This window comes from Pongo abelii, chromosome 12 (genome assembly GCF_028885655.2).
Source record: "Pongo abelii isolate AG06213 chromosome 12, NHGRI_mPonAbe1-v2.0_pri, whole genome shotgun sequence".
Lineage (NCBI taxonomy): Eukaryota > Metazoa > Chordata > Mammalia > Primates > Hominidae > Pongo > Pongo abelii.
Genome location: NC_071997.2, coordinates 83,907,375 through 83,932,612, shown reverse-complemented (window position 1 = coordinate 83,932,612; position 25,238 = coordinate 83,907,375). Strand labels below are relative to the sequence as shown.

Genomic DNA, 25,238 nt, shown 5'->3' with positions numbered 1-25,238 from the left:
ACTTTGGAGTTGGAAAGGACCACAGAGCTCATTCTAGTGTAATCCCTCAATGTCTGGAGGGGCTGTGCACACAGCTAGTGAGTGACAGAGCAGTGCCCAGAATTTGGGTTACCCAAGCCCCACATCAGTGTTGTGGTCCTTACACTTCACTGCCTCTGGTGTCATTAGAATAATTTCAGCAATTTGTTGTATCAGGTTGGGCTGAAGAGACCTGTATTCAAATCCTGGTTTTTCCACACCTAGGTATATACTCAAGAAAAAGGATCACACGAAACTTATACACAAATATTCAGAGCAGCATTATTTAAAATAACTAAAAAGTGGAAACAAACCAAATGTCTATCAACTGATAAATGGATAAACAAAGTGTCATATTTCCATGCAGTGGACTACTCTTCAGCCTTGAAAAGGAAGGAAGCAGTGATATGTGCTACCACATGGATGACCTTGGAAACATTATGCTAGGTGAAAGAAGCCAGACACAAAAGCCATATGTTGTATGATTCAATTTATATGAAATGTCCTGAATAGGCAAATTCATAGAGACAGAAAGTAGTTTAGTGGTTTCTAGGGCCTGTGGGGAGGGGAGTATGTGGAGTGACTACTAGTAAGTATACAGGGTTTATTATTGGGATGATAAGAATGTTGTGGAATTTGGCCAGGTGCGGTGGCTCGCACCTGTAATCCCAGCACTTTGGGAGGCTGAGGCAGGTGGATCACTTGAGATCAGGAGTTTGAGACCAGCTTGGCCAACATGGTGAAACCCTGTTTCTACTAAAAATACAAAAATTAGCTGGGTGTGGTGGCGTGCATCTGTAATCCCAGCTACTTGGGAGGCTGAGGCAGGAGAATCAATTGAACCCTGGAGGTGGAGGTTGCAGTGAGTTGAGATCGGACCACTGCACTCTAGCCTGAGTGACAGAGTGCAACTCCGCCTCAAAAAAAAAAAAAAAAAAAAAAAAAAAAGAAAGAATGTTGTGGAATTTGATAGTTGTGATGCTTGCACAATTCTGTTAACATACTAAACATACTAAAAGCCACTGAATTCACACTTTTTTAAAAGGGTGAATTCATGGTATAAGAATTATATCTCAATAAAGCTGTTATTTAAAAGATTCTGGCTCTACCTCTTACTGGCTGGGTGACTTTAGGCAATGAACCTAAAGCCAAGTCATCTCAGCTATGAAACAGGAATAATAATACACTTCACAGGGTCTTTTTGATAAATGAGATTGTGAATTTGAAAATGCTTCTAAACTATAAACCTCACATATTTTTGGACTGTCAATGGGTTATAAGTTCATTATAAATTGGATTTTTAATCTTCTCCTCCTGTGTTTTTCACAATACTAACAAGGTCTGGGTACATAGTGATCACTCAAATAAAGATTTATTGAGTTGATTCAAATGTATTCTAGTTTTATTCAATTGTGGTAAATGAAACTACACAACAGGAAATCTACTCTTTTAAAAGTTTTTAAGTGTTAAAAACAGTGTTATGAATGATATGCACATTGTTGTACAGCAAATCTCTAGAACCTTTTCATCTTACATAACTGAAACTATATCCACTGAACAGCAACTTCCCATTTTTACTTTCTCCCAGTTCCTGGCAAATGCCATTTTACTTTCTGTGGTATGAGTTAGATTACTTTACATACTTTGTGTAAAAGGAGTCATGTAGGATTTGTCCTTCTGTGATGGGCTTACTGCACTTAGCATAATGTGCTGAAGGTTCATCTATGTTGCAACCTGCATCAGAATTTTCTTCCTTTTAATACTGAATAATATTCTATTGTATGAATATGCTGCATTTTCCTTATGCATCCATCCATCGATGAACATTTAAGTTGTTTCCATGTTGACTATTGTAAATAATGATGCAATGAATATGAGAGTGCAAATATTTTTTCAAGACCTTGTTTTAAATTCTTGTGGATAGGCTGGGCGCAGTGACTCATGCCTGTAATCCCAGCACTTTGGGAGGCCGAGGCGGGTGGATCACCTGAGGTCGGGAGTTCAAAACTAGCCTGACCAACATGGAGAAACCCCATCTCTACTAAAAATACAAAATTAGCCGGGCATGGTGGCGCATGCCGGTAATCCCAGCTACTTGGAAGGCTGAGGCAGGAGAATCACTTGAACCCGGGAGGCAGAGGTTGTGATGAGCCGAGATTGTGCCACTGCACTCCAGCCTGGGCAACAAGAGCAAAATTCCGTCTCAAAAAACAAACAAATAAATAAATAAATAAGTAAATAAATTCTTTTGGATAAATACCCAGAAGTGGGATTGCTGGATCATACGGTAGTTCTATTTTTAATTTTTTTTTTTCGAGATGCGGTTTTGCTCTTGTTGCCCAGGCTGGAGTGCAATGGTGTGATACCCATTCACTGCAACCTCTGCCTCCTGGGTTCAAGCAATTCTCCTGCCTCAGCCTCCCAAGTAGCTGAGATTACAGGTGCGTGCCACCACACCTGGCTAATTTTGTATTTTTAGTAGAGACAGGGTTTCACCATGTTGGCTAGGCTGGTCTTGAACTCCTGGTCTTAGGTGATCCACCTGTCTCGGCCTCCCAAAGTGCTGGGATTAGAGGTGTGAGCCACCGCACCTGGCCCTATTTTTAGTTTTTTGAGGGCCTTCCATATTGTTCCCCATCATGGCTGCACCACTTTACATTCTCAGCAACAATGCACAAGGGTTCCGATTTCCTACATCCTTGCCAAAATTTATTGTTTTCCCTTTTTTTTTTTTTGAGACAGAGTCTCACTGTGTTGCCCAGGCTGGAGTGCAGTGGGATCTCGGCTCACTGCAACCTCTGCCTCCCAGGTTCAAGTGATTCTCATGCCTCAGCCTCCTGAGTAGCTGGGATTTCAGGCACCTGCCACACCCAGATAATTTTTGTATTTTTAGTAGAGATGAGTTTTCACCATGTTGGCCAGACTGGTCTTGAACTCCTGACCTCAAGTGATCCTCTCGCCTTGGCTTTCCAAAGTGCTGGGGTTATAGGTGTGAGCCACTGTGCCTGGCCATATTATCCTTTTTTTTTTTTTTTTTTTTTTTTTAAAAAAAAAGAAAATAATGGCCATTCTAAAAGGTATGAGGTGATACCTCGTTGTAGTTTTAATTTGCATTTTCCTGATGATTAGTGATGTTGAGCATCTTTTCATATATTTTCTGGCTATTTGTATGTCTTTTTTGGAGACATGTCTATTCAAGTACTTTGCCAATTACTAAATTGCGTTATTTATTTTCTTGTTGTTGAGTTTATTGAGTTCCTTATATGTTTTGGATATTAATTCCTTATAAGAAATACCGTTTGCAGGCCGGGCGCGGTGGCTCATGCCTGTAATCCCAGCATTTTGGGAGGTGGAGACGGGCGAATCACTAGGTCAGGAGATCGAGACCATCCTGGCTAACACGGTGAAACTCCATCTCTACTAAAAATACAAAAAATTAGCCGGGCGCGGTGGCGGGTGCCTGTAGTCCCAGCTACTTGGGAGGCTGAGGCAGGAGAATGGCGTGAACCTGGGAGGCGGAGCTTGCCGTAAGCCGAGATCGTGCCACTGCACTCCAGCCTGGGTGACTGAGCGAGACTCTGTCTCAAAAAAAAAAAAAAAAAAAAGAAATACTGTTTGCAAATATTTTCTCATATTCTTTATGTTAACTTTTTACTCTGTTGATTGTTTCCTTTGCTGTGCAGAAACTTTTAAGTTTAATGGTGTCTCACTTTTCTGTTTTTGCTTTTGTTGCCTGTGCTTTGCTGTCATATCCAAGAAATCATTGCCAAGACCAATGTTATGAAGATTTTCCTCTGCATTTTTTCTAAGAGTTTTATAGTTTTCGCCAGGTGTGGTGGCTCATCCCTGTAATCCTAGCACTTTGGGAGGCCAAGGCGGGCAGATCACGAGGTCAAGAGTTTGAGACCAGCCTGACCAAAGTGGGGAAACCCCATCTCTACTAAAAATACAAAAATTAGCCAGGCATGGTGGTGTGTGCCTGTAATCCCAGCTACTCAGGAGGCTGAGGCAGGAGAACTGATTGAACCAGGGAGGCAGAGGTTGCAGTGAGTCGAGATCCGGCCACTGCATTCCAGCCTGAGCAACAGAGCAAGACTCCATTTCAAAAAAAATAAAATAAAATAAAATAAAAGAAACAACAAAAAAAAAACAGAGGTGTTTGTTTTTGGTTTGTTTTTTGTAGGGGCGGAGATTCACTCTTGTTGCCCAGGCTGGCTGGAGTGCAATGGCACAATCTTGACTCACTGCTACCTCCACCCCTGGGTTCAAGCGATTCTCCTGCCTCAGCCTCCTGAGTAGCTGGGATTACAGGCGTGCACCACCACTCTTGGCTATTTTTTGTATTTTTAGTAGAGACGCGGTTTCACCATGTTGCCCAGGCTGATCTCGAACTCCTGACCTCAGGTGATCCGTCTGCCTCGGCCTCCCAAAGTGCTGGGATTACAGGCATGAGCCACTGCGCCCGCCAAAACAAACAAACAAAAAAAAACAACAAAAAAAACAGTTTTATAGTTTCAAGTCTTATGTTTAAATCTTTTATGTATCTTTTTCTGAGATGGAGTTTCGCTCTGTCGCCCGGGCTGAAGTGCAGTGACACAATCTCAGCTTACTGCAACCTCTGCCTCCCGGGCAATTCCCCTGACTTAGCCTCCTGAGTAGCTTAGATTACAGGTGTGTGCCACCAGGCCTGGCTAATTTTTTTGTATTTTTAGTAGAGATGGGGTTTCACCATGTTGGCCAGGCTGGTCTTGGACTCCTGACCTCAGGTGATCCACCCACCTTGGCCTCCCAAAGTTGTTGGGATTGCAGGTGTGAGCCACTGCACCCAGCCTCTTTCATCCATTTTGAGTTGATGGTTGTGTATGATATAAGACAAGCTTGTCTAACCTGCAGCCCACAGGCTACATGTAGTCCAGGACGGCTTTGAATGCTGCCCAATACAAATTTGTAAACTTTCTTAAAACGAGATCTTTTTTTTTTTCTTTTTTTAACTCATCAGCTGTCTTTAGTGTTAGTGTATTTTGTGTGTGGCCCAACACAATTCTAATTCTCCTTCTTCTCCTTCTCCTCCTTCTCCTCCTCCTCCTCCTCTTTCTCCTCCTTCTCCTCCTTCCTTTTTTATTGAGATAGAGTTTCTCTCTGTCGCCCAGGCTGGAGCGCAATGGTGCGATCTCAGCTCACTGCAACCTCCTCCTGTCAGGTTCAAGCAATTCTCCTGCCCACCACCATGCCTGGCTAATTTTTGGGCAGGTACCCACCACCATGCTTGGTTAACTTTTGTATGTTTAGTAGAGACTGGGTTTTGCCATGTTGGCCAGGCTGGTCTCGAACTCCTGACCTCAAGTGATCTACTCACCTTGGCCTCCCAAAGTGCCGGGGTTATAGGTGTGAGCCACTGTGCCTGGCCTTAACTCTTCTTCCTCCAGTGTGGCTGAGGGAAGCCAAAAGATTGGACATCTCTCTTTTGCATGTGGATATCAAGTTTTTTCAACACCACTTTTTTTTTTGTTTGAGACAAAGTTTCGCTCTCGTTGCCCAGGCTGGAAAAGAATGACACAGTCTCTGCTCACTGCAACCTCTGCCTCCTGGGCTCAAGCAATTTTCCTGCCTCAGCCTCCTGCGTAGCTGGGATTACAAGCATGCACCACCATGCACAGCTAATTTTTTGTATTTTTAGTAGAGACGGGGTTTCTCCATGTTGGTCAGGCTGGTCTCGAACTCCTGACCTCAGGTGATCCGCTCTCCTTGGCCTCCCAAAGTGCTGGAATTAGAGATGTGAGCCACTGCACCCAGCCCTCTTTCTTCCTCTTTTTTTTTTTTGAGACGGAGTCTCGCTGTGTTGCCCAGGCTGGAGTGCAGTAGCGCATTTGTGGCTATAAAGTTCCCTGTGAGTACTGCTTTTGCTGCATCCCATAAATTTTGGTGTGCTGTGTTTTCATTTTCATTTGTCTCAAGATATTTTCTAATTCCCTTTTTTATTTCTTCTTTGATCCATTGGTTGTTCAAGAGTATGTTAATTTTCAAATACTTGTGAATTTTTTAGTTTTCCTTCTATTATTAATTTCTAGTTTTATTCCATTGTGGTTAGAAAAAATGTTTTTGTGATTTCAATCTTCTCACATTTGTTAAGATTTGTTCTGTAACCTAACGTGATCTGCTTTGGCGAATGTTCTGTGTGTGCTTGAGAAGAATATGTGTTCTGCTGCTGTTAGGTGGAATGTTCTCTATATGTCTGGCAGTTTAGTTTAGTTTATAGTGTTCAAGTCTATTGTTTCTTTGCTGGTCTTCTGTCTGGATATTCTGTGTATTGTTGAAAGTATGGTGTTGAAATCTCCAATTATTAGTGAGTGGCTATCTATTTCTCCCTTCAGTTCTGTTAATGTTTGCTTCATATATTTGGGTGCTCTGATGTTGGATATATAAATATACATATATATTTTGAGATGGAGTTTCACTCTGTCACCCAGGCTGGAGTGCAGTGGCACTATCTCAGCTCACTGCAACGTCTGCCTCCCAGGTTCAAGAGATTCTCCTGCCTCAGCTTCCCTAGTAGCTGGGATTACAGGTGCCCACCACCATGCTTGGCTAATTTTTGTATTTTTTTGTAGAGACAGGGTTCTGCTATGTTGGCCAGACTGGTCTCGAACTGCTGACCTCAGGTGACCCGCTTGCCTCGGCCTCCCAAAGTGCTGGGATTACAGTTGTGAGCCACCATTCCCAGCTGGGTTAATATATATTTATAATTGTTATGTCTTCCTAGTGAATTGACTCTTTTATCATTGTATTATGTCCTTCTTTGTCTCCTATGATAGTTTTTGACTTAAAGTTTATTTTGCTTAAGTATGGCTACTCCTGCTCTCTCTTGAATAACATTTGCATGGAATATCTTTTTTCATCCTTTCACTTTCAGCATATGTGTGTCTTTAAATCTAAAGTGAGTTCCTTATAGACAGCATATAGTTGGATCATGTTTTTTTTTTTAATCCACTTAGCCACCAACAGAATTATAATTTTTAAGCATTTATCAGAACTAAAGACATTTAGTAATGATTGCCCCCTTCATTTTATATACCTATTTTCTCCTTATTTTATTTTTTTAACAGAGACAACCTATTTGATTTCTTGACACGACCACACTCTGATCCCAAAGATGTGCTCCACAAACCCAGGCAACTGGGTCACCTTTGATGATGATCCTGCTTTTCAGTCTTCTCAAAAGTCAAAGAATTTTCCTCTGGAGAATCAAGGTGTCTGTAGACCAAATGGACTGAAGCTGAACCTTCCTGGCCTCAGGGAATTTCCCAGTGGCTCTTCCTCCACCAGCAGCACTCCTCTCTCCTCCCCCATTGTAGACTTTTATTTCAGTCCAGGACCTCCAAGTAACTCTCCTCTTTCTACACCTACCAAAGACTTCCCAGGTTTTCCTGGCATCCCCAAAGCAGGGACTCATGTGCTTTATCCTATTCCAGAATCATCTTCAGGCAGCCCACTCGCAATATCAGGAGAATCTTCCTTACTGCCTACCAGACCAACATGTTTATCCCATGCCTTGTTACCCAGTGACCACTCATGTACACATCCAACTCCCAAAGTAAGTCTTCCAGATGAAGTTAATCCTCAACAGGCTGAAAGCCTAGGATTCCAAAGTGATGATCTCCCCCAGTTTCAGTATTTTCGAGAGAACTGTGCTTTTTCAAGTCCATTTTGGAAAGATGAAGGCAGTGATTCCCATTTCACCCTTGACCCACCAGGAAGCAAAAAGATGTTCTCATCAAGAGACAAGGAGATGCCTATTGATCAAAAAAGCCTAAACAAGTGTTCACTGAACTATATCTGTGAGAAGCTTGAACATCTCCAGTCAGCTGAGAACCAAGACTCACTTAGAAGTTTGTCTATGCACTGTCTATGTGCTGAAGAAAATGCCTCTTCCTTTGTCCCCCACACACTCTTCAGGAGTCAGCCAAAATCCGGATGGTCTTTCATGCTGAGAATTCCTGAGAAGAAGAATATGATGTCTTCCCGGCAATGGGGACCAATTTTTCTGAAAGTTTTGCCTGGAGGAATTTTGCAGATGTATTATGAACAGGGATTAGAAAAACCATTTAAAGAGATACAGCTTGATCCATATTGTAGGCTTTCTGAACCCAAGGTTGAGAACTTCAGTGTAGCAGGAAAAATCCACACTGTGAAGATTGAACATGTGTCTTACACAGAAAAAAGGAAATACCATTCTAAGACAGAAGTAGTTCATGAACCAGACATAGAGCAGATGCTGAAGTTGGGGTCCACATCGTACCATGACTTCCTTGACTTTCTGACTACTGTGGAGGAGGAGCTGATGAAGTTGCCAGCTGTTTCAAAACCAAAAAAGAACTACGAGGAGCAAGAAATTTCCTTGGAAATTGTGGACAACTTTTGGGGTAAAGTCACAAAAGAAGGAAAATTTGTTGAAAGTGCTGTGATAACTCAAATTTATTGCCTCTGCTTTGTGAATGGGAACCTGGAATGCTTTTTAACCTTGAATGACCTTGAGCTGCTGAAGCGAGATGAATCCTATTATGAGAAGGACTCAGAAAAAAAGGGGATTGATATTCTTGACTACCATTTTCATAAGTGTGTGAAAGTACAAGAATTTGACCAATCAAGAATCATTAAGTTTGTACCTCTGGATGCCTGCCGGTTTGAGCTGATGCGTTTCAAGACTTTGTATAATGGGGATGATCTTCCCTTTTCCTTGAAGTCTGTAGTGGTTGTCCAGGGAGCATACGTGGAACTTCAGGCTTTTGTCAACATGGCCCCATTGGCGCAGAGGTCATCCTATGCTGGTTCCTTAAGGTCCTGTGACAATATAATGATACACTTTCCTGTCCCATCACAGTGGATCAAGGCCCTTTGGACCATGAACCTCCAGAGGCAGAAGTCTCTGAAAGCCAAAATGAACCGCCGGGCATGTCTGGGGAGTTTACATGAACTTGAATCTGAACCTGTCATTCAAGTCACTGTGGGGTCAGCAAAATATGAGAGTGCCTACCAGGCAGTGGTATGGAAGATAGATCGGCTTCCAGACAAAAATTCAAGTAAATATTCAACACCCCAAGTTTATTTTCATGGGAAATAGCTTAAATATTCTCACGTTCCTCCTTGGGTTGAAACCAGGTAGAGACAGATGGCAATTTGTCAGCTGAGGCCATGCTTTGGGGTGGGAGATGGAACATTTAGCTAAACAGCTGGTTTATTTGTTTCCTTTTGCACCTATTTCTACCAGATAAGTTTAACTGTTGAACAGTTTTTAAATATCATACGAAATACCATGCTAGGCTAGGAATTTGTTGTGGATGGGGGCACTAAGAGAAAATTTGTTGATATCCATGGTTGAGATTAATGCATCAACTTCAAATGTTAAAAATATTTCTAATACAGCTGACATTCCCTAATTAATCTTTAAAGATCTGTCATCCATGAATATACCTGAACTTCTTTGCATTCTCAGCCGATACCACTTCTTCCTTAGGTTTGCTCCCTGCTCTTTGAAATAAGACTGCTTTCATTTTTACCCAAATTGATTTTTGTTAACTGAATTCACCCATTTGGCCATCTCAACTTGTATTGTTTTTGTTTTTGACATGGGATCTCACTCTGTCATCCAGGCTGGAGTACAGTGGCACGATCATGGCTCACTGCAGCCTCCACTTCCCAGGCTCAAGTGATCTTCCTGCCTCAGCCTCCTCAGTACCTGGGATTACAGATGCATACCATCGTGCCTGGCTAATTTTTTGTTTTTTAGTAGAGACGGGATCTCCCTATGTTGCCCAGGCTGCTCTTGAATTCCTGGGCTCAAGGGATCCTCCCACGTTGGCCTCCCAAAATGCTAGGATTACAGGTGTGAGCCACCTCATCTGGCCTAAACTGGTTGTTTTAGAATTAGGTGGACACACGTGAGTGTTAAAAATTCAGTTAATTTTTAAAAATTTTGCAAATAAAAAATTATCTAGAAGTCAGAACTTGAAAAGACAGTTATAGTACCACATTTATTTTGGAGTAGTAAGTAAGTAGTAGTGGGCATAATATAATAAAGTCAAAAACCAAATTTTAAAATTAGAGCTCTTCGCTCTTCCCTATTTTAGTTGAGTGTTGTTGGTTTTTTTTTTTTTTTTTTTTTTTTTTCCCCTAGCAGAGCACTGGTCACTGGTCTCTGGAGTTAAGTTGGGGGCGGGGTTGGGGGACCTGAGTTGATGCATTCATCCATCCATCGATCCATCCATCCATTGATCCAAATCTTTTTTTTTCTTTTTTTTTTTTTGAGACGGAGTCTCACTTTCTCACCCAGGTGGAGTGCAGTGGCACAATCTTGGCTTACTGCAACCTCCGCCTCTCGGGTTCAAGTGATTCTCCTGCCTCAGCCTCCGGAGTAGCTGGAACTACAGGCGCCCACCACCATGCCTGGCTAATTTTTGTATTTCAGTAGAGACAGGGTTTCACCATATTGGCCAGGGTGGTCTCAGACTCCTGACTTTGTGATCCTCCCGCCTCGGCCTCCCAAAATGCTGGGATTACAGGCTTGAGCCACTGCGCCCGGCCCATCCATCCAAATCTTTACTGAGTACTTACTGTATACCAAGTGCCACATCAAGTGCTGGGGATAAAGATAAATAAAAATCTGATCCCTGTTTCCAGATGGCTCACAGCTGCTGTAGTCCTTCAGAGAAATTTAAGCTTATCTAGGCCCCTCCAGGCTGTGGACTTCAGAGGAAGCATTTTTCTTCGGGGTGGCCTTATGGCAGTGTTTCTCAAACCTGGCTATATTATTATTATTTTGAGATGGAGTCTTACTCTGTTGCTCAGGCTGGAGTGCAGGTTGATAGCTCACTGCAACCTCTGCCTCCCAGGTTCAAGTGCTTTTCCAGCCTCAGCCTCCCGAGTAGCTGGGACGACAGGCGTGAGCCACCACGCCTGGCTAGTTTTTGTATTTTTAGTAGAGATGGGGTTTTCCCATGTTGGCCAGACTGGTCTTGAACTCCTGACCTCAAGTGATCCACCCGCCTTGGCCTCCCAAAATGTTGGGATTACAGGTGTAAGCCACCACGCCTGGCCAAACCTGACTATATTAGAATAACTTGAAAGCTTTTAAATAATCTCAATGTTTAGGCTTCACTTCATGCTAATTAAATCAGAATCTCCGGCAGGGGTCAGGTGGAGGGGAGGGAGCCAGATTCCAAGTATTTTAAGATCTCTCCAGATATAAGGTGTAGCCAGAGGGAAGAACGGTGCTCTCCAGGTGTTGTAAAGTTGTAGAACCAGAAGAGCAAGCCCCAGACTACAATTGACTTGAGGGGCAGCACTGCCTGCACTCTGGAGGCCATGGGACCACCTTGTCCATAACTCTCTGTTTGTTGGTTTAACATCTGCTGACTGATGAGAGTTTGAGCTATGGGCAGGATCCTTCAGGTGAGAGACACAGGCTTAGTGAGCTGAGGAGCTCCAGGACCCTGTGAAGAAGGGAAGTTCTTACATTGTCTTTCTTCCTGACACCCCACACCCTTCTTCATTAATGCCAGCTTTCACCCCATAGCGTTCTCAAGACTCAGATTAATTATGTTCAGTTCCCCCACACTAGCAAGGATAGCTCAGGCTTAGGGCAGAGTGAAGTGGTGATGGTGCAGCCTGGTCACAGTGAATGGTCTCAAACAGCACATTCTGATCAACTCTGCTGTGATGGGAGGGAAGGTCAGTATCTTCTATGATATAATCCACTGAGATAATGTTTCCTGCTTTCTTTTTTTTTTTTTTTTTTGGGATAGAGTGTTGCTCTGTCGCCCAGGCTGGAGTGCAGTGGTGTAATCTTGGCTCACTGCAACTGCCGCCTCCTGGGTTCAAGCAATTCTATTGGGTCAACCTCCCAAGTAGCTAGGATTACAGGCCCGCACCACCACACCCGGCTAATTTCTTATATTTTTTGTAGAGATGGGGTTTCACCATGTTGGCCAGGCTGGTCTCGAACTCCCGACCTCAGGTGATCCACCCGCCTCGGCCTCCCAAAGTGCTGGGATTAGAGGTGTGAGCCACCGTGCCTGGCCCCTGCTTTCTTTTATAACTTGGCTAGAGAGGCAAATTGAACTATTTGCATCATCATGCCAGAGAAACCAGTTTTAAGGTCTTCATACAAGGTTCCAAATGGTCTATTCTGAAAGTTATTTGTGCTAGTTTTAGGTTAGAGGGTTTAAATAAAATCAAAGTATTAGCTTTTGTTTTGCTAAACAAAAAGGGAAAGAGGCAGGCAGAAAGTCAGGCAGGCTGGAATGCCTATTGGAACCTCCTGGATCTGCAGGTTTCCCCTGAAATCTGGGTGATAAACTAACTCCTGTTGTTTTCCGTTGATCCTAGAGATGGTCTCAAGGACTGGAACAAAAGGTCCAAAGCAGTTTTTGCATAGACTTGAAGTGGTAATTACGCTTTTGAGAGAGAAGCACAATAGGCTCAGGCTGTGGGCTTGTCCACGTGGTGTCAGAGGGACAAGAGCACAGGTCCCCTTTGTAGTCCATTCCTATTGCTCTACTTAGAGTAATTCCTATTGCTCCGGGAGGCCCTAAAGGAAATAAGCACTTGGCTAAAGACTGGCCAGGGTAACCACACTTATTTTTCAAACTGAGAAACCATACCAATCATCTTTTCTAATTTTGGGAGTGCAGACATGTATGAAGCTTTTTGTGAAAATGATCCTGTTTATAACACTGCATTTTTTTTTTCAGAGTTAATGGTGTAGTTAACTGATTCAATCAACAATAATTTATTGAGAAAGAGGCTCACTCATTTACTCCACAAACATCTACTAAATTTCTTCTAGGTATAGGTTCTGTGCTGAGTGGTTAAGATATACAGACACAAACATGATTCCTACTCTACCAGAAACTTAACAGTCTAGAAGGTGAGAGAGACTCTGAAGCAGCTACCCAAATGTACTGTAGAAAAGTGCATAGTTCCAGGCTTGGACAAACATATGCACTTAGGGATCCCAGAGGAAAGGGTGATAAACTGCCTGGGGACTAGGGAGGGCTTCACTGAAGAGCTGATGGCTGGGAGAGTCAATAGAGTTTCCATCGAAGAAAGAAACAGCAGAACCACAGGTGTGCTGGTGGGGCATCTTACCTAAGTTTTGGGGCTGAGGGAGTGGTCGGGGAAGAGACCAGTGTATTAAGACCTTGTGGGTCATGCTGTGGGGTGTGAAGTTTATCTGTCAACAGGGCCTCGGGGTTGTTTTCAGGCATGACTGCTACAGAATCATATCTTGTTTCAGAAAGGCCGGCATGCAGTGCAGAGGAAAGATTTAGGAGTAGATTATAGACACAGGGAAGTTGGGAGGAGGTGAGGGATGCTGAGCAAAGGCAGTGGCAGAGAGAGAGGCAAGAGATGGGAGAGTGAATTCACGGGAGGTGCCCCTAAGTGATGACAGATTCTCTATGGGGATGAGGGAAAGGGAGGCGATGGGACAAGGTCAGGGGCTCTGGCTTTGGTGGATAGGTGGGCAATGGTGCCATTAGCTGAGATAACCTGGGATCTTCTCATCACTCATCCTTTTAAAATCTGTTTCCCAGTCCTGGCCACATGTTAGCATAATTAAAGCTTCAAACACATACCCATACTTGGGCCCCATCCCCTACTAATCGGGCTCTATGAAGATGAGGCCCAGGTATTGATGTTTATAAAGGCTCATGCAGCCAGGGTTGAGAACTACTGACCTGATCCCCTAGGCAGAGATCATTCCTCCCTGCTCTGCATATGCCTTTGTCTTCTAGAGCTCTGTTATTGCTCTCCCATGAGTATCTATTTATGAGACGGAGTCTCGCTCTGCCACCCAGGCTGGAGTGCAATGGCACGATCTTGGCTCACTGCAACCTCCACCTCCTGGGTTCAAGAGATTCTTCTGCCTCAGCCTCCCGAGTAGCTGGGACTACAGGTGTGCACCACCATGCCTGGCTAATTTTTGTATTTTTGGTAGAGACGGGGTTTTGCCATATTGGCCAGGCTGGTTTCAAACTCCTGACCTCGTGACCTGCCCGGTTTGGCCTCCCAAAATGCTGGGATTATAGTCATGAGCCACTGCGCCTGGCCTCCCCTGAGTATTTATTAGCAGTGGAGCTCACCAAGAACAATGACAAGAATGGACATTTCCAGGGAAAAGGCTGGACCTGATCTTGGCCTTCAGGAATTCTTTTGTAAAACCATCATATCACCAGGCCCACACAGGACAACATTTTACAGGCATGTCAGTCAATTACACAGTGATAATTCACTGAACAAATCCTTTGGGATCACAGCTGCTTTGTTGAGATCAGGTCTGTGCACAGAGAGGCGGCCCAGGGAAAACACAGTGGGGCTGTGTCAGGTGGCGTCCAGAGGGCATGGTGCAGCTGTGGGCCTGGTTTGGGGCAGGACATTTCTGGGATTACAGGGCCCTGCCCCAAGCTTCTCCATTGAGGGGGTGGGGAGGGCAATGCAGAGAGTGAGAGGGTGCCACGGCAGGCTATAACCTAATTTGCCTCTTGAGAAGTATGGTAATAATAAGGTTGGAGCAGAGAGGAAATCTTTGTCCTAAGGCAGTGCTTCTGAAACTTTTGTATGCTCAGGAATCACCTTGTTAAAGTGGGATCTGGAATACTGTGTTTCTAACAAGTGCTGACGTGATGCCAATGCATCTGGCCCAAGGAACACACTTAGAATAGCAGGATCCCAGAATGCTTCTCTATTTTTCTATATGACTTTTAGATCAGTTGCGTATTTGGAGAACAAAAGTTTTTAAAAAGCTCTTTAAAATTTTATCCTTTTCAAGATAGTTTCTGAAAACTTTGCATTATTTGAAAAGATACTTCAAAATGGAAACTGAATGAATAGCACTGGAGTGCAGTGGCGAGGTCTCAGCTCACTGCAACCTCTGCCTCCCAGGCTCAAGCCATCCTCCCACCTCAGCCTCCCAAGTAGCTGGGACCACAGCACGTGCCACTACACCTGGCTAATTTTTTGTATTTTTGGTAGAGATAGGGTTTTGCCATATTGCTCAGGCTGGTCTCGAACTCCTCAGCTCAGGCAACCCACCCGCCTTGGCCTTCCGAGTGCTGGGATTATAGGTATAAGCTACCGCACCTGGCAAGAACATATAAACTAGTTTATTATGCTGTAATTATAAAACTTAAAAAAAAATTTTTTTTCCTTCCTGGGAATTTGAGGGATCAGGATTGACCTTTTTTATTGGGGAAATCACCTGTGATTTCTGGAAAGGTCGGGAGGGCTGCTGGTCCCTTAATGTCCCTTCTAACCAGCTTGTCAATGCTTAATATTCCTTCAACAGTGGGCAGGTCTTTCATTTTGCAACAAAGGTTTGCCTGAGGCACTAGCTCACAGACTTCATACTAAGGTGTGAATGACAGCAGAGGAGCTTAGGCTTTGTTGGGGTGGTAGAGAGAGAGAAAAGAGAAACGAAGAAAAAAAGACAGCTGAAGACAAATGAGGATGCTGGTTAGCCAGAGGAGGTGTATATGGTGGCACAGAATTATTAAGGGGAATGAGAGTGGTGGAGGATCAATTAAATATATCTACCTCTAACTTCCCAATTTTTCGACTTTTCTCTTTTTTTCTTCTGCCCTGTCATCAGCACATTGGTTGCTCTCTCCTCCTCCACTTCTGTCATCCTCTTGCTATTCTTTCCCTTCGGCCCTCTAACAGTTCAGTTTCAGGTGTAAAATATTTTGGTTCAGGAGGGACTGGATATCAACCAGACCTAAGATTTTGTGATTTACATTCCCCGTCCTAAGAAAAGGAATTATATTGAGTGAACAATGACCAAAGCTGGACAGTTCCCCCTGGTGGTCAGCACTGAGACAACACGATTTTCCTCTATCTTTTATTCATTAATTGGTGAATTTGAAAATAATCTGTTAAGCCCCAAACATGACAGACATTGTGCTAAGGACAGACATGACATCTGTCCCTGTGGGGCAGAAAGTCTGAAGAGGGAGTGTGTTACTAAACATTGTAGAGCATTTAGCATTTTCAAAAGCCTTAAAAAATAAGCCAGAAAACTTGAAAGGAAAAAGGTTTTTACCATTTTTAAAGAAAAGCAGGTAGAAAGGTTTTGTTTCTGACATTTTTTGTACCACTAAGTCTTCAATTTGGGTTTAGTTCTTCAATTTTCATCATAAAATTTCCCCAAATAATTTTTTCTTATAAAGTGTGAGTATCAAATCAGATCATGTCTAGTATAATTTTTAACTCTGAATGTGTAACATTCACAGTCCCTTTATTAGCAAAATTATAGTAATTAAATAATACTGGCCTTATAATTGAATAGCACTTTGCAAAATAATATGTCTAGCTCATCTATATTGCTATAGAATACTACTGCCCCAGTGCGGTATGCATATGAACTGGTTAATCCTCACAACAGCCCTTATAAGGTTCAGGTTATCCTCTTTATCCACATTTTTAGATGAAGAAACTGAGGCTCAGAGAGATAAGCAATTTGTAACCCTAGCCTTAATCACTTTGCCATAACAAGGCTGAAGAGTGCCTGCAGTTAAGTGTAGATGAACTTACTGTATCCTCACTGCAGACAGAGGACTAAAAAGAGTAATGGAGTGTGCAGTCTCTCTGGGTGTATGTGTATGAGAATGAAGTTATCACTCGCCTGCAGTGATCCGGTTGTTAAGAGCACCTCAGAGGCCACTGTTGTCCTACCCTTCCCGTAAGTGGTAGAGATGGCTAATGAGCATCTGTTGGTTAATTGATTGATGACTTCTCAAGGCTTTTTACAGCCTTAGAATTCTATTAGTCACTCCACAAGAAACAGGTTGTATGGAAGGAAAGGTAATTTATCTTTTAAGAATTAAGTGAAATCCTTTAAACTCTTGTTTTTGTGCCTAAAGCTATATTCTGATGGAAATGCTCTTTCTCTAGCTATGTTAGTGGTACAGTAATTTAATCTGGTTCTTGAAATTACTCTTTATCTCATATATTTATTTAAGTAAAGATAGCCACATTGGATATGGAGATGCTATGAACAATGCAACAGAATCACGGAATGTTTGTAAAGCTGCTACAGTGATTACAATGAAAATATTTTTCATTTCCTTGTAACACACACACACACACACACACACACACACACACACACACACACACACTATATGACCCCCATCTAAAATCTTTGAAATATATCCAATATCTCTGGGTCTGGCACTGAACCTGGCCTGGCATAGCACAGATGCTCAATAGGTGACAAATTGAGTGAAAACCAATATTAGATTAAAATATTAAAGGCCAATATGCCCATCTCTACTCTGTATAGCTGTTCCAGTCAAAGTATTTTGGAAGGATGAGTGAGAATTACAGTAGGGAAAAATAATTTGTTCTACTGAAAAAAGAATTCTTGGCCTGGAACATTTTCTGAAAAGTTAACTTTTAAAAATCAGAATTTTAAAATAATATGACTTAATTTGGGCTGAAGTTTATTTTTGAGTTATCTGTAAATAGATAGTAAGGAAATGAATAAATTAATAATTATAAGACGTTACTCAGTCTAAGAGAAAGAGGCTTGTACAGGTCTTGAGCACATTGTAGCCAAATAATTATGTTTAATATAAATATTACTCATATCTTTTAATTAAGGAAAACAATTAAGTTTAACAATATTAGTATATTGTTTAATATAAATTAAACATTAATATTAAAAATATTGCTTAAAATAAATATTTAGCAGATTATATTAGTATAATATAGTAATTATATTGTTATATACTAATATAATCTGCTAAATATAGTAATATTTCTAATTAATATTAGTAATATTTCTAATTGAAAATGTTTTTAGGAGTTCATCTGTGCCTGCATATAGTAATTTTTTTCTTTGTATATTTTTACCATTCTTATTCAAAATAGTAATGAAGTCATACTTGTTTTTAAAGCTAGTACTTAAAAATGGCAGACAGCTTTCCCCCTAGTTGGTGCAAAATTGTAGATTTTCATGGTATGTTGTTTAAATGGAATTTGCACTGCTGCAGTGCTAATGAAATTCCTTATTAAGGAGAGAGATGAGTGCCTTTTATGTTCAAGAGAAATGTTCAATGGCCATTAAAATACTTTGACTATTTGATTTTTTTTTCCTCAAGGTCTTGATCATCCCCATTGTCTGTCATACAAATTAGAGCTTGGATCAGACCAAGAAATTCCCTCTGATTGGTATCCATTTGCTACTGTTCAGTTTTCCGTGCCTGACACTTGTGCCTCAAGGACAGAGGTCAGGTCTCTGGGGGTGGAGAGTGATGTCCAGCCACAGAAACATGTTCAGCAGCGAGCTTGCTACAACATCCAGGTACATCCCAAAGCTTCTAGAACTGTGACCTGATTTGGCTTTAAATATTTGTTTTGCTGTCTTTTGTGATCGTGTATGTGTTGTGTGTGTGTGTATATGTGTGGTGAGATTTGCCCTAGAGAGGATCTCAGCTATGGAAACTTGATGGCCACCATTGAGCTTAGTTCTTCCTATCCATTCTGGAGAATGTTGGGAACACTTAATAATTTAGCTCTTAATGAAAAACAGGACATTAAAAATGAATCTACATTTTAGAACATATTTACAATAAAAATTATGATGTTAGAACACCATTTCTCAAAATATGTGCTGCAGAACACGTGTCCCATATAATTATCCAAGAAAAAAATAAGTTAGGGAATGCCACATACTAAATTAATGTTAAATAAAGGCCCCCAAGAAGTCCTGCAAAAAGGAAACTTGTTAAACTTAGTTAACTCAGTTTTTCCCAACTCATTGGCTATTGTGTCTTGTCTGTGTGGGTATGTGTATGTAAAACACTTATCCCTATCTTGTGGAATAGTGTTCTGTGGAGCATGCTTTAGGAAATGCTGAGTTACTCTATTATGGTAGTTTTCAGTTTTTTTTTTTTTTTTTTTAAGATGGCATCTCACTCTGTCACCCAGGCTGGAGTGCAGTGGCACAATCTTGGCTCACTGCAACCTCCGCCTCCTGGGTCCAAGCGATTCTCCTGCCTCAGCCTCTCAAGTAACTGGGATTACAGGCACCCACCACCACACCCAGCTACTATTATTATTATTATTGTATTTTTAGTAGAGATGGGGTTTCGCCATGTTGGCCAGGCTGGTCTCAAACTCCCGACCTTAGGTGATCTGACTGTCTCGGCCTCCCCAAGTGCTGGGATTACAGGCATAAGCCACCATGCCTAGCTTGTTGGTAGCTTAAAGTTTTATTTTAAATTTTTAAATAGAGATGGGATCTCACTATGTTGGTCAGGCTGGTCTCAAATTCCTGGTCTCAAGTGATCCTCCTGCCTCAGCCTCCCAAAGTGCTGGGATTATAAACGTGAGCCACCATGTCCAGCCTGGTATTATGGTAGTTTTAAATGTTTGCCATCAGCTCTTCTGCATTCTTAGGCAGAAGAACTAAAGGAGGACATACACTTACATCTGTTTCTAAACTTGTTTTCCCTTCTTATCCTCAAGTTTAGTAGATATATGGATGTCTTCTGCCACGTATTTCCCACAGTATCGTGAAATGGTGATGCATCTTGCTGATTTTGTTCAAAAGATTTTCTTTTTTTTGAGACAGAGTCTTGCTCTGTTGCCCAGGTTGGAGTGCAGTGGCATGGTCTTGGCTCACTGCAACCTCTGCCTCCTGGGTTCAAGTAATTCTCCTGCCTCAGCCTCCCGAGTAGCTGGGATTACAGGCGCCTGCCACCACGCCTGGCTAATTTTTTGTGTTTATAGTAGAGATGGGGTTTCACCATGTTGGCCAGGCTGGTCTCGAACTCTTGACCTCGTAATCTGTCTGCCTCGGCCTCCCAAAGTGCTGTGATTATAGATGTGAGCCACCACACCCGGCCTAAAAGTATTTTTTAACTAGAAAATATTTCAAAAATCACAAAAATTAAACAGTACATTACAGACAGGTGGTTCAGTTTAGAATTTATGTTTCCCTTCTGTCTTTCACATGAGCAACATTTTATAATTTCTAATAGCATTTATTTTATTTTTAAAAATTTAAATTTTGCCTGTTACACAGCCCTCAGGAGGTCCTAAGAGCACGTGCCCCTCAAGTAGCATTTTAAAATCTATGTGTTGCTTGATTTGCAGCAATGATTAATGCCATTCTGATTGTCTACTAATTTATTTCTATTAAAAATAGTGATATTATACATGACATCGCTAATATCAACTGGGTTTCCTATACTATAGTAATGTGAGTCAGGATTTTTCTTTATTTTGGACTATCTGTTTAGAAGTCTATGTTTGGGTCCAGTTATCTTTTTCTACTGATCAAAGTAATGATAGGTAGTGCTGTCCCGTGCAGCCCCTTCAGACCTGAAGGATGTATTTCCCCAGCAGGTGAGAATTGCCGCTGCTGAAGATAGCTGCCTTCCCTGAGGTCATGCCTCCTTCCTGGAATCTATGCAGGGGTGTATAGGCCCCTTTGCATCAACTTGGGCTAACTGTGTAGGTCAGCCCAGCTTCAGCACTCCAGGGCATGGGCAGAAGCCTTCATTCTGACTACATTGCAGCCCAGCTTCTCTCTCTGCCCATTTAGCTTCATTTCCTGCCTCACTCCCCCATGAATGTTGAACTCAACAGCACTCTCCAGTAAACTTTCTGCACACAGATCTCCATCTCAGAGTCTATTTCTTGGGGAAGCTGACCTATCACACCAGGTATATATGTATTATGTGTGACTGAAATGTGGGTCAAGTGCAAATGGAGACTGCGTTTATACTTATTTTCCTATTCACAGGATGTGCCAGGTTCATGCAGTTTTAGTGGACAATTAAAAATTACTTTACAAAGTATCTCTAGCTTTAGTGGCATTTACTAGTTGATCTGCACCTTGGGGCAGTTTCAAAATGTTTTCTTCATTTAGTAATTATCTGTTGCCAGATACTGCTCCACATTCAGGGACACAGCAGTGTGAACAGAGAGACAAAGTCCCTGTCCTCATGGAGCGTAGTTTCTAGTGGGGGTAAATGAGAAATAGTTAGTAGATAAATAAATAAATAAATATGCTTTCAACTAATAACAAATTCTAAGAAGTTAATAAAATAGGGTAGCAGGATAGAGAGTGACTGGAGGGCTTTATCTGGGGTAGTCCTGGAGGACCTCCAGGAGGATGTGACATTTGAGCTGAGACAAAAATGATGAAGAGCAGATGGTTTACTATTAGGTTGCTGCAAAAGTAATCACGGTTTTTGCCATTAGTTTTGCAGCAACCTAATAGTTTGTAAGCTGGTTTGTTTCAGTTAGATAATTTTGGGTGCATTATAAATCTTAGGGGGGCCAATGGCTAGGTACATGATACAGCCGTATATTCAGGTAGAGGGACAATTGATCATATGTCTAGTCAGATCTGTAAAGGTTTTTTTCAATATATGTATTCTGTATACATTTTATAAAAACTACATTTGACTTAGAAGACAGTTTCGGTCCTCTTGAAGACTTCACCCTGGCGGGGAGGATTTGGGGGGCTCTGTTGTTCAAAAGGAGAGCAGAGTGCCTCACTTGGAAACTACTGTAGGAGGGTAGAGGGCTGTGTCTGTGTCCAAAGGGTGAGGTTTGTGCAGTCTGTGCCGCCTGTATAAAATAGGACTGAAGAGGTGTGAGTGCTGTGTTGCATTTGTTAATGCTGTCTGTGTTTTGCTTTTGCATAACAGGTTGAAATAGAAAAGAAGTGGATTAAAATCGATGGAGAAGACCCAGATAAAATTGGTGACTGCATAACTCAGTAGGAGTAGCAAGAGTTTATGATGACAGCCCACTTGTCAAATATGTAATTCACCGAAACCACACCAAGTCCTGCTACTGTAGAGTGGAAATGACTTCTGAATAGCGGTTTTAGGACAGGTCTGATGGCTGTGTTTAGAGAATTTTAGACCTAAAACTGAACAATCTGTATTTTATGCTTTTCATGTGTTTTTGTCCTAGGGGTTCGATCTAAAATGTTTCTATAATTTGTGTGATGTTTTGCTTCCTATTGAAACTCAAAGGCACTGTTACTTGTTGTGTGACCCCGCAGCCAGTTTGATTTTTGATTACTCAGTGGCTGATTGTTTTGCTCCCTGGATTACTGAGGTGCCATCTTTATTTTTTCCCATCTCTTCTTGCTGGTTAGTGCCTGTACTAGAGGGTAAGGGAATCAAAGGAGACCTAATCCAAAATACTTAATTTTCCCTCTTTCTTGCCTCTGAAATATGGCTGGGTGTAGAATGATGTTGAAACCACTGGCTAAAATGTAGATCTGGAAGTATCTGTGCTTTTGAATTACTTATTTACCTGTCCTCTTACCATTGGTAAATAATAATTGGCTATATTTGGTACCTGTCTCTTTCCTACTGTATTGTCATTTTCAAAATGTGTTTGTTTTCTGGTGCGTGCTGCAAAGAAGCTATTTCTGTTGTCCTACATATTTTAGTATAAATCACTAAGACATATTTCCTTTCACTTGGCAGGATTCCTTTCAAAATGGAATCTGAGTATTAGACACTAGTTAAAATATTTATGTATATTAAAGATGAATTTTTAAAATTTATAAACACTATTTTCCAAAAGTACAGACTCTAAGGACATGTTTTGATAAAGTATTATTTGTAATGAACACAAGCCTCTCTTGAGTAGAAGTCTAAATCACATTATGATTATTTTATACTAGTTCTGCTATCATGCTGTTTTATGCTAATTCTGCTTATTTTAGAGTATTTTTCATTAAAAGGTGAGCAAAGTGAAAGATACTTGGTATTTTACCCAGATTTCTAAGAGGCAACATTTTTATTCTTCAGAGTCAAGTAAATGACTATAATAGTTTGGTTTCTAATGAAAAGTCAATAGCATTAGCAGTTATAATTCTGTTTATAATTTCCTTTTAGCATTTACAGTGAAAAGTGAGAATTTTAAAATTTATGAAATCTATATTCCAGGTATCGTTTTTAGTCTGAAAAACAAACTCCCCCATGTGGCATTAATATACCTTCAATTTATGTTGAATCTTAAACATAATTAGGAGATATTTTTCTCTATTTGCTAGATTTGTTTTGAGTCAAAACTGATTTAATGTTCTTCCAAACAACATTTATGTGTTGGCCTACAGAGTTTATTTCATGTGTTTTATTTAATATTTAATATTATATTACATTCATTGAAATCTGTTCAAAAACAGATTAAGACAAACATTTATGGTGGTCTGTATCAATCAGCAGATTTTATTGCTTTTCATTATTTTACTGTAAAGGCAAAGAATGCAATAGGTGATGGTTTGTTGAAAGGAATTGCTATTGTTGTTTTTATTTTTTACTTTTTTTGAGACAGAGTCTCACTCTGTTGCCCAGGCTGGAGTGCAGTCATGTGATCTTGGCTCACTGCAACCTCCGCCTCCTGGGTTCAAGGGATTCTTCTGCCTCAGCCTCCAACTAGCTGTGATTACAGGTGCAAGCCACCATGCCCGGCTAAAATTCTTTTGTATTTTTAGTACAGACAGAGTTTCCCCATGTTGGCCAGGCTGGTCTGGAACTCCTGACCTCAGGTGATCCGCTAGCCTCAGCCTCCCAAAGTTCTGGGATTACATGCGTGAGCCACCATGCCCGGCCACTATTGCTCTTTTTGACTTCATTGGATGCCTTGCTTATAATATCATATGCTTGAGGCTCACTGTTGATGTAGAGCAGGGCAAATCTGTGTGTGTATGTCATTTAAAAAAATTTCACCATCTTTCCTTATCATCTGGTGTGGGCGCACTCTAGAGTGACTTCAGTCTGCCCAGAACGAATATGGAGGCAGGCTGAAACTGATGCTGCCCACAGTCCCGGTGAAGTTAGGTGGGTTAATTACTGCCATTCCTTTCTAAGTGTGTTTTATGGCATCCTGCCCACAAAGAACTCAGTCTGATTAGGATGAACTTAATGACTATTTACACCTCAAAATATATTCAGCAAAGGGTTCACTTAATCGCCCTTCATGCTTCACAGGTCGGCTAGTATCTGTGGGTACCTCCCTGCCCAGGTTATTCACTCACAAGCCACCGGGCCTTCAGGACATCTCAGATTCAGTCTTGACAATATAATAGCAAAAGCTGGACTAAAGCCCAAATGGAGTGTCTGTGGCAATGCAGAGGCGGATAGCATTAACAGCAGTGTGTTACAGCATAATTGTTAATTCGCACATCTAATAGAATCCTTAAATATTCATTACTTAGTGTTAAATTAACATTTTGTGTAGGGAGGGGAGGCTTATTCATTTCTTCTGACCTCAGAACTGGCAGGAGGTCAGATGTGACTACAGAACTCTAGGTGAAAAATCAGGTAGGGTTCAAATTAAGTAGAACTGCCCTTGCCGCAATAGCAGTCTTCAAAAAACCCTTGCTTTTAAGGGAGGGACGCGGGGAAGGAAAGGAATGAGGGAGGAAATATCCTTTCTAGCATTCATTTTGCTTAGATCACTCCATTGTGAGTTTGACCATTTTGGAGTCAAATGAGCAGACTTCCAAGGAGTTGACCAGTTTGTGACTAGTTTGGTCACCTTTCCAGTTACAGGATCATATTAACTGTGTAAATGAATTCATGGGTAGATCATTTGTGCAGATCTGAATTTAAGAACATTTCCTTTTTCTGTGGGAATCACAAGAGTTTATCCATGAAAAAAAGATACGTAAAAAAGATACTTTCCAGCACATAAATAAAGGCTGGAATTTTACAACCTGATGTATATATTAGACAGTTCTAGGATGTTAGTTCCCTTCATTCCAGAGCTGTGCTTGTGATACAGCCCCTTTTCTTATAAATTCAGTTAGAAGGCCTTCCTTAATAATGACTATTATAATGTTTTACTTAAAATGCAGTTTTATATTCTGTCAATGCAAATATAAAACAGGTTGAGCCTTAATAATCATGTAACAAAATATTTTGTAGATTACATATTGATTTTTCAAAAATTAAAAATGTATTTCAAACTATTCTTACTGTGCTGTGAATTTATATCTTCCTCTGCAAGACCTGGGGCTATTTTTTTTCTTAAGGTATGAAATCAATTTCAATAACCTTAAACAATTGACTCTCTGTCAGGCATATGTCAGGCTCCACTCTTAAGGAGTCAGTGACCATGACCTCTTGGCATATCCTGGAAAAATGATATCATCAAAGTATAGTTGATAATGTTATAAAGGATGA

The 25,238-nt window shown here is 41.3% G+C and overlaps 1 protein-coding gene across 1 annotated transcript in view; it reads left to right on the top strand.

Annotated features, from left to right (window-relative positions):
* Window positions 1-25,023, top strand: part of STON1 (stonin 1) — a 65,033-nt gene extending 40,010 nt beyond the window's left edge. The window contains 3 exon segments of the mRNA NM_001132458.1: window positions 7,122-9,095; window positions 18,174-18,376; window positions 21,738-25,023. Coding sequence (NP_001125930.1) covers window positions 7,169-9,095; window positions 18,174-18,376; window positions 21,738-21,812 — 2,205 coding nt within the window. The 5' untranslated portion in view covers window positions 7,122-7,168 and the 3' untranslated portion in view covers window positions 21,813-25,023.
* The last annotated feature ends 215 nt before the right edge of the window (window positions 25,024-25,238 follow it).